Raw genomic sequence first — 12,420 nt, forward strand, 5'->3', positions numbered from 1 at the left:
TCTGTAACTACTAAAGAAGATAAAATTGTGATGAAAAGCATACCCTAAGGAATCCCCAGGCCAAGCAGTTTCAAGGGAGAAATCTACATAAATGTTTGAAGAAAAATAGCACTAGTCTCCACAACTTTGTCTGGAAAGCAGATGAGACTACTAATTCCCTAATGATTTTGTAATGTGGTCACCCCAAAGACAAGACACCAAAGAGAAATTAGAGTAATATCCTCACAAATTTAGATGTCATCCTTACACAGTAAAGCTTAAAATGGAGATAAACTCAAGAGAAATGGTTTCTTTATGGCCGTTGTGAAAATATTACCATTTTTCTTTTTTTCTTTTCGCTTGAAAGAGTGTCCGTGTCTGTGTGTTTTTGTGTGTGCGCATGTGCGTGCATAAGTGTGCATACATGTACTTAATATGGGAGTACATGTTCAATGCCTCAGGCATGTTCCTTTACATACTGTCCCTCTTACTTTTTTTCTTTAAGACAGAGTGTCTTGCTGGTTGGAACTCACTGAGGAGGCTATGCCAGAGAGCTCCAAGGATCTGCCTGGTTCTGCCTCCCCAGTACTGAGCGTCCTGCCTTGTTTTGGAGAGATTTAGGGACTGAATTCAGGTTCTCATGTTTTCATGGCAATCACTTTAACAACTGAACAATGATTCCAGCTCCATAATTTTCAGTTTGGCACCTGACATCATTTAAAGAGAATGAGAATTATGCTAAGAAAAATATGGTATCTTTTATATGGTGTGATTTAACAAGATGCAATAAAAAAGACATAAAAATTATTTCTATGCAAGGTAATAAGATAGACTTTCGCTTCTTTGTAAAAATAATTCTATGGAAATTAACTTTATAAACTGCACCTGGTTCTAAGTAATACACTACTGTGTATCTAAAAACCTATTTTCCTGGGAAAATGGAAGCATCAAATTAAATACTTAAGGCATTAAACTAAAAAGAATACTTTATTGTAAATGATATTAGCATAAACTGATAATTTTACCTAATTTCTAGCTTTGCCACTTCAGGTAATTTTCCAAAATTTATCTCTTCTACTTCTAGTTCCTTGAGAGCAGCCAGAATTTTTTGCTGATCTTTACTGGTAATTCCATTCTAAGGAGAAATAATTGAAAGGTTTAATAAGACAGTTACATTTGAATAATTTCATATCCAAGACCACTAATGCCATTTTCTTTTTTTTATTAAATTATATAATGTTACAAATTTTCACCTCCTCCCCTCCTCCCCTTTCCATTCCCCTCCCCCATACCCCCCTCTCCTTCCTTCTCCAGTCCAAGGAACCTAGTCTGTTTGGATCCTCACTAATGCCATTTTCTAGATTAATTCGTATCTTTCAAAATAGACAAATACTGGAAATAATACACTTACATACTGTTTGCTTATACTTAAACAACGTTGTATCATAAATAGTTTGTGTATATAGTTGACTATAGTTATTGTTTGCAGTGTATAATGATAACTCTGATGGATTCAAAAGTCACATTATTAGAACTTAAAATATTATCATTCCAAAATACATAGCAAGCAGTTTTTCCTTCAAAATATTTAGGATGTTAATAGTTATAAGAGAGAATTAACTTTTAAAGCAGTATTTTACCTTCAATATTAAAGTAAACTTCTTTCCTGGATTTAGTTACATAGCATGTTATTTTGGCTTTTAGTGCTAGGTAGCGATTTCAAGTAACCAATGTGTTATTACAGCAAGATCGTTACTTTAAAATATCTTCCCTATCAAAGTACCTCTAAAACTTCCCACACCTATTTTGAATTTATTAATAATGGATGATAACATAATTGTTGCTGATTTGGAAGATAAATGTGTGTATGCTCATATTAAAAATCACCTCTTCCTTCTAGGCAGCCTGCTTTACAAATCCACTGTCCATCTGAAAGTGAGTAGTAATTCTCGTTGAGATATAGCAATCCTACAAAGCCTGATGCTAAGAGTCTGTAATGTTCTTTAAACAACTTAATATTACAGCATAATTTGCACATGGCAATCCACTGTTGTTTTTAACCAAGAATCTGCAAAAGATCAGTCTACATAGCCCTAGAATTTTTAAAATAGAAAATAAAAGAATGTGCAAGTTTAAAATGCCAAAGAATATATCTGTCATTTTAGGTGATTCTTACCTTTGTAAGCTCGTCTTTCTTCATGGTCAGAAGGTGTCTTAAAGTTATATCCCTTTCCTGCACAGAAGGTAAAAATCCCACCATTCAGTGTAAACAATTCAAAGCAAAGCAGGAAAGGAAGCAGAAGTTGCCACTTAACTGCTTTCTCAAAAGCCTTCCAGTTTTTCAGAGGGTATGTAGCTCACGAGCTACACCACTGGCTAGATAATATATATGCACAGAAGCACTCAGTATCTAGTTTCCCAGAATCAAAGATAATGGCTAGCACTCATATCTGCTTAGAAAAAGAAAACGTTCTGGAAATGTGACAGAAACTGTATTTTATAAGTAGCTAAATTTCACATGGCATCAGACCAAACTATCAATAATATGATTTCTGACCCAAGATGTCCTCAGAAGTTTCAGCATTGTACAATGAATCAAACTCAGAAGTACCAGAACTAATTAATGTCTATAACCCTTAACAGTCCTTTGCTTCAGTATCCTTATCTACCTGGTAACAGTTGTCATCTACTCAAATCCTGCTATGCAGACTTAAAGCACACATAGTTCCTGGTGTGTGACTTAACAATCTTCATGAAAGCTTATAGTTGGCTTAAGGAAAAAAATGATATTTAAGTAGTATATTCTAGTTAATAACCAGAGAAAATATCTAATACAGGATTGTCTGGTTCAAAATCATGCTTCCAGCATTCCACACAAGACAAGCAATAGCTGTAAACAGAGGGCTTAAATGTGTACAGATGTATCAGACAGATGTGAAATCCAGAAAGATTCTAATTTATAGAAATTCCTAGGTTAATAATTTCTGGATATGCTTATCATAAATTTAAAAATAGGGTACTCTACAAATGAAGAAGAAATAAATGGCATGCTTATGAACTAAAATTTAATTTTATTCTAATATAACCACAAACATATAAAATGTACTCTGCTTTCCATGAAATCCTACCTTTAATAAGTCTGTCATATGCTCAAGTCCAAGACCATGTAAAAATATTTCCAGATCTCCAAACGCTGTATATGGACTATAACATATCATAGGAAGGTCAGTTTCAGAATAGACTATATATATGTGCATGTCTACTTGACAGTAAGCATGGGAATGGGCAAGAATGGATCCAGGAAGAATATATTTGTAAGTTTACACAGCACATTTAAATGCTGCATCAAAGGAATAAACCAGGTTCTTTCTTTGTTCCCCTGTCTCCCACTTCCCCTACTTTTTATTCCTTTCTTCCCTCCCTTTTAAAGCTGAAAAGTTAAACTCACGGTTTCACATAATCTTAGCAGTGAACTACATCCCCAACCCCAAAGTTTCTTAACTAAAGAAAGAGAAAACATGGGGGGTAATATTCAGCTCATCTTTCCTAAGACTTAAAATATTCATCAGTATGTATTTATTATGAAATATTGCAAACAGAAATATCTTTCAATGTAATAAATTAGATGGTGACTATAAATGTAGTAACTAGAGAATGGTTTGTAGCCATGTGCTGAACAACAGGATTATCTTATAAAACCAGAGAGATGATAAAAATAATCAGAAAATAAGATTTAGCACAAACAAGCGTGAACATAAACATATAATCTTGAATCTCTCGAAGGTAAAATTTGATATTTTACTAAAAATATGTATTAAATTCAGTTAGTTTAAATAAGTAAATAACTAAATAAAATTCTTCTAAAATTCTGGAGAACAAAGCATCTAAAACCCAGACATTTCTAAGTGGTATTTAAAAATGCTTATAAAAGTTTATCATATATCTTATATAACTTATCAAATTTACTATGAGTAATAAAATATGCATTTTATATTTATTCTGCTGAACTCAAACATGTTACCTAAATATGTGATCCTTTTCTTTATCGGAATCTGTGGCCAACAGCTTACAAATAGTCTCTTCTTTGGTTAGCTGCTGAAGTTTCCCTTCCAATGGATTTAGAGTCAAAGAAAGAAAGTTGTAAATCTGAAAAAAATCCCAAGCCATTCAAATATAGTTAGTGTTATTATTATTATTATTATCCTTCATACTAAAAAAAATGTTAGCATATTATTTTTTTCTATATAGAAAGAAAATGCTAAAAAGGTGAGTATTCAGAGTTTTAATAACTCTGTATCATGAAGAAACCTTTTGTAAACCTTTTGTAAATGCTTCCTTAACCTAAAATAATAATAAAAGCACACAAATTCCAAAATTTAAAAATCAAGGATAGTGATTAATATTTTCAAGATGATATGAAACATTTTAGACAACTTATTTGTAAATTAAATACTAAGGCAGTTCCTTGACACACACGGTTAAGCTGGAGTGAAGTAATCTGAATGACGACACATATACAAACTCCCAAGTAGTCTATGCCTGTTACAGTGTTACTTAAAGGGGTAGTATAAGAGTTCTCTGTCTACTCATACCACTTAAATGATATTAAATGTAATATCAATGTTTTCATTTAAAAGATGACTATTATAGCAAAATAAAGCTTTCATTACCAGCTTAAAGAAGAAACCTATTCAAGTATTTAATAATTGTATGTTATTATTATACTTAGGAACTGTGATAATGCAAAAATTCTACACAATATAACAACACATAAAGTACACAGGTGAATACCTCAAGATGTTTGTTTCTTTTTGCAATCTCACTTGGTGTCCTGCCATCTTTAGTCTGTATCATTTTATTAGCTCCAAGTTCAAGCAACTTCAGAATTACATTTTTATGACCCTGACGTGCTGCCCACGTTAAGGCCTGTAAGTGTGGGAAAGAGGATGTTTAAAAAGCAGTGCATGTGAGATATATAAGAAATATTTTCACCGATATTTATGGCACAGTAGAGAGAGAGAGAGAGAGAGAGAGAGAGAGAGAGAGAGAGAGAATCGTTAATTAGCAGAGTGATGCAATTTCTGTATTGCAAAATATAATGTAAACATATTCCCAGCTGTACTCGCTGATTTTACGAACCAAACACTTTTTACGCAGTTAAGTAAAGTCATGGAATAAAGAACTTATCTGCTATTACAGATGTTTTCTGTGAATGAATTTGTGAGCATTTCTAGAGCCCAGGTTTTTCTTGTGCATGATAACTTCTTTAATCAAGTATTAATTAATTCTTCCTTTCTCTAAGCTGTTGCTCTCAAAAGTATTTTCACCTAGCAGTGACTATAGCTCAGGCTTCTTACAACTTTCCTTAACTCATTGACAGTAAACATCAACTAAATAAAACTACGCATCTGTGTAGGTTATTGATATAATAGCAAAGTATCAATGTCTTAGAAAACGAAATGTCAACTTGGAAAAGCATTTCTCACAGTATAACCATTCTCATCCTGGGCGTTAACTTCTGCTCCATGAGCCACAAGCAGAGCAACAACCTGAGTGTGGCCGTCTCGGGCAGCATACATGATTGGAGTCATAAGTCGCCTATGGAGGAAGGAGGAAGCAAGATTTGTATTTATGTAAACATTAGCAGCCATTCAATTTCATAGACATATGCACACACCACGTCATCAATAATGTTTAAATAGAGAAAGAAATAAGAGCCTTTAGTACAGCAAGTGATTTGTTAAAACATAATTGGGTGTAATAACAGATGTATCAACCACACTCTAGGGCAGGCTGGTCAAGACAAATTCAACTCCACTTTTTATGTGTGATTTTTGTTTTGATTTGATATTTTGTCTTATTGACTATGTTTGTTTTAACCTTTTGTATTGTTCTGTCTTATTAAGTGAAGGAGAGAGACAGAGAATAAAACATGAAGTTGTGTCAGGATGATTTGGGAGGAGATAGAAGAGGGGAAAAGAATATGATCAAAATATACTCACTATATGTAAAATATTTTGAAATTAAGAGATCCAACCTTGCAGTAAATAAGTAAAAGTACTGAATACTTACACCATACTGTTTACTAAATAAGTGTGCACACATCTTTGAGTAATTCCTGCCTTCTAACATGAGTAGTTACTTTATATCCTACTTCATAATTTAATCAGAGAGCCTATCTGTGTATGCTGGGAATCCAGTGATCTCACTGGATCTCCTCATGTTTTAATGTAGACTATTATCGCTCTATTTTAGTTTAGGATTGAATTTTATTCTGAGCTAGGACTTATGCCAATCCAGAAAGAGATCAAACCATTCATTTAATTTGTCAACTATTTCTTGAGTATTCTCTGTGAGAGATTAGTGGTTTCCCTATAACTTATCACTTCCTCAAGTTAGATTCAATTGCTCTACTCCTAGAAGTTAGTTTGTGGGCCCATTCAAAGGAATCTAGCATCATTCTATCCGCTGTATGTGAGTGGAATACGAAATAATCTGTCTCAAGAGGGATCTGACATCCTGGGTCCAGTGCTTTGGAGTCACCACATTATGTGATTTATATATGAAGAAGTTCAGATTGAAGAATCCCACATTTTGACGCGAAGTCCGTGTTTCTATTCACTTTAGCTATGCTATCAACAAACAGGCTATCTGTCTATAAGGTCTATCAGCAGAAGATATGTCCTGAACATGACGTCATGCACCAACCATCTTAGCACAACCACTAACACTTGTACCCTTTTCTTCTCTGTATTTTGAATTCAAATGTATGTTTTTAAGTTCCAGGAGTTATTTTTCATGTTATATTCAGATCTCCTTATGTAACCATAATTTTTAAAGCAGTTTTTACTTTTCTTCTTGAGAAATTTTGTATGCTGTGAAAACTGTTAATTATTTCCCCAGATTTGGGAAATAATTATTCTCTATTTTGTGTCTAGGTGTCATGTCATTGTTGAATTGTTTTAATATAAAAATCCATGCAGAGTCTAAAAAAAAAAAATCAAGTTTCTTTTGCAGTAGGTCTACTGGTTCCCTCTAGTGGTCAGCATCACCACTAGAGAGAATTAGTTTGCGTTAAATGAAGACCTGGACCAGACAAAGTGTCCTGCTACAAACACATGGGATGATATCATTTAAATGTCAATAGTGTTTCTGCTGAGGAAAACTGCTTTGAGTTCCCATATATTTGACAATGCATTTTACCTTCACTCTTAGATGATGAAAAGACTAAATACTTAATTTCAGATTCAAACTGATTTCTCAGACCACTTGTCTTTCATATACAGCTGTTAAACTGTCAAATAATGATAGTCATTTCTGCAGAGAAGTATTTGATATGAAACTTGTACTTAATACATTTTAAACTTCTTTAAACTATTGTGAAATTTACTGTGCTATACCTATGTATTTTATTTATTTATTTATTTATTTATTTATTTATTTATTTATTTATGTTTTTTGAGGCAGGGTTTCTCTGTAGCTTTGGAGCCTGGAACTACTCTTGTAGACTCTTTTCTGTATTTGTTTCATAAAGCCTGCTTATTATTTTGTGGCATCACATCCTTCTTCCATTCCTCAGAGCAATAAGGCCCTCTTCAGGTTTTCCTTTCTGTAGTCTAAGTCACTTTTTTTTTTTTTACTATGCATGTTTAATCTTAGGACAATGGTATTCTCTAAATGTTAAGAAATAGTGGCTATGTCACTTATTTACTGATCTACCAGAATGATGTACCCAAATACAGAAGACTCAAGTCACCTGTCCTGCCCCTGTCTGAGAGTAATGAGATTTTAGGTATTGTTGTGTGTCCTATTTGTTTCTCCAGAGTTATGCCTTTTCCAGCCCAGAAGCACCCCTTTGCTTAAATAAAACTTTATTAAAAGATTTTAGTTGTTTCATATCTAAATATGCTGTGGAAGATCAAGACATAGCCTCACTTTATATGCTGAGGTCATAAAGGTACTTTCATCCAAATTATTGATATTTCAGTCAGATTTTCTAATATGAATTTTATAATTATTCACAAAGTTGATACAATCCCTTAGGTCCTTTGATTAGGCTATTTAGTTTTATAAATTATATAAAATATCTTTTAAATGCTCTCATTTCAGAAAACAAATGTTTACTCAATCTTCTAAAATTTCATGAAATATAATTTAAAATTGTCTTCGTTTAAGTCTTTAATTTTCCTTTACACGTATCTTAGACATTTAAGTTTGCTCTCAAGAGTGGGATGGATCTATGACATCATTGCATTCTCCAGAGTCACAATTCACAGATTGGAAATCATCTGAATTTTGCACATTAGCATTAGAAAATGACACCCCTTTACTTCTGTCTAACAATTTATGAGCTGATTGTTTTGGACTTAATAATTTTAACATAATAGAATCTTAGCATTTGTTATTCCTTTTAAAACTGAAAACAAATAGGTAATAGTTTTACCAGAAGCAACCAAGTTCAATGGCTTAGGTCAGAGTTCACCAAACTTTTCCTGTAGAAGACAACAGAGTAAATCCCTTAATCTTTGTGAGCACACATGGATGTGCCACAGTTGTGACTTTTTTTTTTTTTTTTTTGTTTGGTTTTTCGAGACAGGGTTTCCTGTAGTTTCTAGAGCCTGTCCTGGAACTAGCTCTTGTAGACCAGGCTGGCCTCGAACTCAGAGATCCGCCTGCCTCTGCCTCCCGAGTGCTGGGATTAAAGGCGTGCGCCACCACCGCCCGGCGTGACATTCTGTTGTAGGACAATGATTTTACCCTGTAAAGATTTGTTTCTTGTACTTGTCTAATAAAATGCTGATTGGCCAGTAGTCAGGCAGGAAGTAGTAGTGGAGCGACTAGGTAGGAAGTAGAGGCGAGGCAATGAGAAAAGGAGAATTATAGGAAGAGAAAGAGTCAGTCTGCAGTCATCACCCAGACACAAAGGAAGCCAGACACAGAGCAAGCAAGATCTGACCGCCTCACTGAAAAAGGTACCAAGCCACGTAGTTAACACAGACAAGAATTATTGGCTAATGTAGGTTATAAGAGTTATAAGAACCCTTAGCTAATAGGTCAATCAGTTTATAATTAATGTAGGCCTCTGTGTGTTTATTTGGGACTAAACAGCTGCAGGACTGGGCAGGACAGAAACCTCTATCAACAAACTGCACCCAACGTGGGGCAACTGCATCCACATAAAGCCGGAGAGAGCTTGGGAAATAATTCTAGACAAAAATGAACAGAGTTAAGCATGGCTTCTTGATAGCATTTTCTCAGGTGGGTTCTGTTTGCTAGAGGCAAATACACCTCATTTAAGAGAGACTTCCTGACTCAGCTTTAGAAGCAAAATCCTTGGAGCTTTTTTCAGAGGCCCAACCACCAAACACTTAAATGGTGTTTATAAGTAACTGATAGGATGCTCCTTACTGGTGGTAGGGACCTTAAAATGCCATAGAGTTGTGGCAAAAAATATGGTTCTGGCCAATATTCTGCCATAAGGTTGGACTCTCCGAAAGCTGAGTAATGGGCTGGATCCAGCCATCAAAGCCACAGCTTTAATCCTAGCCATATCATTTAGCAAATTAAAGACTCATATGATCAGAAAAAGGGGAATATATAGTAAAGACAGATTCAGATGTAGAAAACCTCTAAATGGTTTACAGTGTGTTTAAAAATATATGTAGGCTTGTGAGACAAAAGAAAAAAGGATAAAGGCCTCAAAATAATAAAGAATGGTAGTAGTTGGGTGTGGCAGCACACTCCTTTAATTCCAACACTTGGGAGGCAGAGGTAGGCAGATCTTTGTGAGTTCAAGGACAACCTGGTCTACAGAGTGAGTGGTGCCAGAACAACCAAAATAAACAGAGAAATTACTCTCAAAAAGCCAAAAATTAAAAAATAAAAATAAAAGAAATAGTTTAAAATAAAGCCATGTAAAGATAAAAATACACAGAGAGTCTGGATACTTATGTTATTGTGTTGTCTTTAAATTGTTTGATGGCTGAGGATGGAGCAAAAGCTGCTAAAAGACATTTGATAATAAATGCTGCTGGATTAATCCAACATACATATTTTTGAAAATGCTTTGACTTCAAAATTTATGTCAAAATATATGTTACTTTGGAGAAGAGGTTTTGTTTTTGTTTCTGCAGGAAATGAGAACCTGTGGATTCAATCTGAGTTAAGAAAAATAAGGTATGATTGAGGAAGACCACCTGAGAAATCTCTGGTAGGAATGGATGGCCCAGATGTCTGAGTTCAAAATCCTGAACAGTTTCAAGTCTGCTGGCTGAGATGATCAAGCCTCACAGGATACTCCAGCCAGGACTTCATCATAATTCTAAATTTTCTTTAGGTCCCTATAAGATTATCAGTGCTCCTAATCAGCAGGAAATAGCCAAGAAAACTACACCACATCCCCCCACCCCAAATGGACTATGGACATTTTTCTTTGTTTAGTGTTGGTTACAAGTTGTTATGAATAATGGTCAGAAAGAAAGCTAAACAAGTGAGATTCGATTCAGAATTCTTGTTTTGAAAAAAAAAATTGTTGTGGGGGAAGTGCTGTGGGGACAATGGTTTTACCCTGGAAAGATTTGTTTCTTGTACTCGTCTAATAAAATGCTGATTGGCCAGTAGTCAGGCAGGAAGTAGTAGTGGGGTGACCAGGCAGGAAGCAGAGGTGGGGCAATGAGAACAGGAGAATTCTGGGAAGAGAAAGAGTCAGTCTGCAGTTGTCACCAAGACACAAAGGAAGCCAGACACAGAGCATGCAAGATGTGACCACCTCGCCAAAAAAGGTACCAAGCCACATGGCTAACACAGACAAGAATTATGGGTTAATATAGGTTATAAGAGTTACAAGAACCTTGAGCTAATACGTCAATCAGTTTATAATTAATGTAGACCTCTGTGTGTTTATTTGGGACTAAACACCTGTAGGACCAGGCAGAACAGAAGCCTCTGTCAACAGCATTTAACTATTATTATTGTATGAAACTGCCATAGATCAGACATAAATAAAAGAGCATGTCTGTGTTCTAACACATTCTCAGTGCACCAACTTTTGGTTTAGAGTATAAAGCAGTAAGGTCAGCTAGTTTAAATTCAGAACTAGCCTATGTGCATTTGTAACAAATATTTTTTCTCAACCATCTTAAATTTTTATTAAGTCTGACTTTGTGGTTATATCATTGCAATAAAGCTTCCACTAGAGGGCAATAAAATGCAACTTCATAGGAATTTTCAGTCACAATGATGTACTTAACCACTTCTTTGTACTACAAATTAAAGGACTGGTTTACCTTTATACTGTGGAATAATCCTTTACACTGTGTGAAAATGTGTCACTGTAACTGGTTTAACAAAAAGCTAAATGGCCAACAGTTAAGCAGAAGGAACAGGAGGAACTTCTGGACAGAGAGAACTCTGGGAAGAAAACAAGTAGTGTCTCCAGCTGGACACAGAGGAAACAAAACATGCAAAAGGAAAGGTAAAAGTCATGAGTCATGTAGCAGCACCCAGATGAATAGAAATCAGTTAATTCACGTCATAAGAGCTAATGGGACAAACCTAAGCTTAGGTCGAACTTTCATAATAATTGTCTGTGTCACTTTATGAGCTGCTGGCCCAAAGAAAAACTTGCCCATATCTTCACATACATATTTGCTGCATATGTAAGTATTATTTATTCTTTCTTAAATCTTCTTACAAGTGCAGCTGGAAGAATAATGAAACTAGCATGGTTTGGGCAATGATAAAGTACAAAAAACTGGACATCAACTTCCAGGATTAGAGTAGTTTTAGATCAATACTGAAAGGGGCTACAATATGTTGGAAGGTTGCTCTAGTTTGGATATAGTTTGGGTGTTCACTAAATGTTCAAGTGTTGTAAGCTGGTCCCCACCTCCAGGAAGAGGTGTGGAACCTTTGAGAAGTGGGGCATAGTGAGAGAGGTTCTCAGGTTAACTGAGGAAAGTACTTGAAGATGACCAGGATATCTTGTGGGAATCTTGTTAAGCTTCATGGAAACTGTTACAAACCTTGAGCCTGGTAGTTTGCAGATAATGGCTTCCAGTTTGAGATGAGATTTCGGCTGGCACATGAGATCCCTATATCTGTTTGTCATTAACTACATAGCCCCTCACAGAACTGAGACTTGCCACATCTTTGAGGCTTCAGAGGTGCTGTGTGTGAGATTCATAACTATATTTCATATCTATATTTCAGATATATTTCAGTATTCTATGAAACAGAGTGAAAATAAAAATTTAACTAATGGAGACCTGAATTCAGATAGGGGAGCTATCATAAACTAGGATTTCTGAAACACACATGCATATGTTAGCCCACACACATGCACACATGCATACACACACACACACACACACACACACACACACACACACCCCTCTTATCTTTGTAAGTAATCCACTCAGAAATTTGTATGGTGACAAAGTT

The 12,420-nt window shown here is 35.0% G+C and overlaps 1 protein-coding gene across 1 annotated transcript in view; it reads right to left on the bottom strand.

Annotated features, from left to right (window-relative positions):
* The window catches only part of Asz1 (ankyrin repeat, SAM and basic leucine zipper domain containing 1), a 47,927-nt gene that overhangs the window by 11,454 nt on the left and 24,053 nt on the right, over positions 1-12,420 (bottom strand). The window contains exons 5-10 of the mRNA XM_038319431.1: positions 5,466-5,577; positions 4,771-4,905; positions 4,001-4,125; positions 3,108-3,183; positions 2,156-2,212; positions 1,005-1,114 (exon numbers count right to left, since the gene is read on the bottom strand). Of these exons, the coding sequence (XP_038175359.1) occupies positions 1,005-1,114; positions 2,156-2,212; positions 3,108-3,183; positions 4,001-4,125; positions 4,771-4,905; positions 5,466-5,577 (615 nt within the window). The remainder of the gene's footprint in view (positions 1-1,004; positions 1,115-2,155; positions 2,213-3,107; positions 3,184-4,000; positions 4,126-4,770; positions 4,906-5,465; positions 5,578-12,420) is intronic.

Source organism: Arvicola amphibius, chromosome 2, assembly GCF_903992535.2.
Source record: "Arvicola amphibius chromosome 2, mArvAmp1.2, whole genome shotgun sequence".
Classification (NCBI taxonomy): Eukaryota; Metazoa; Chordata; class Mammalia; order Rodentia; family Cricetidae; genus Arvicola; species Arvicola amphibius.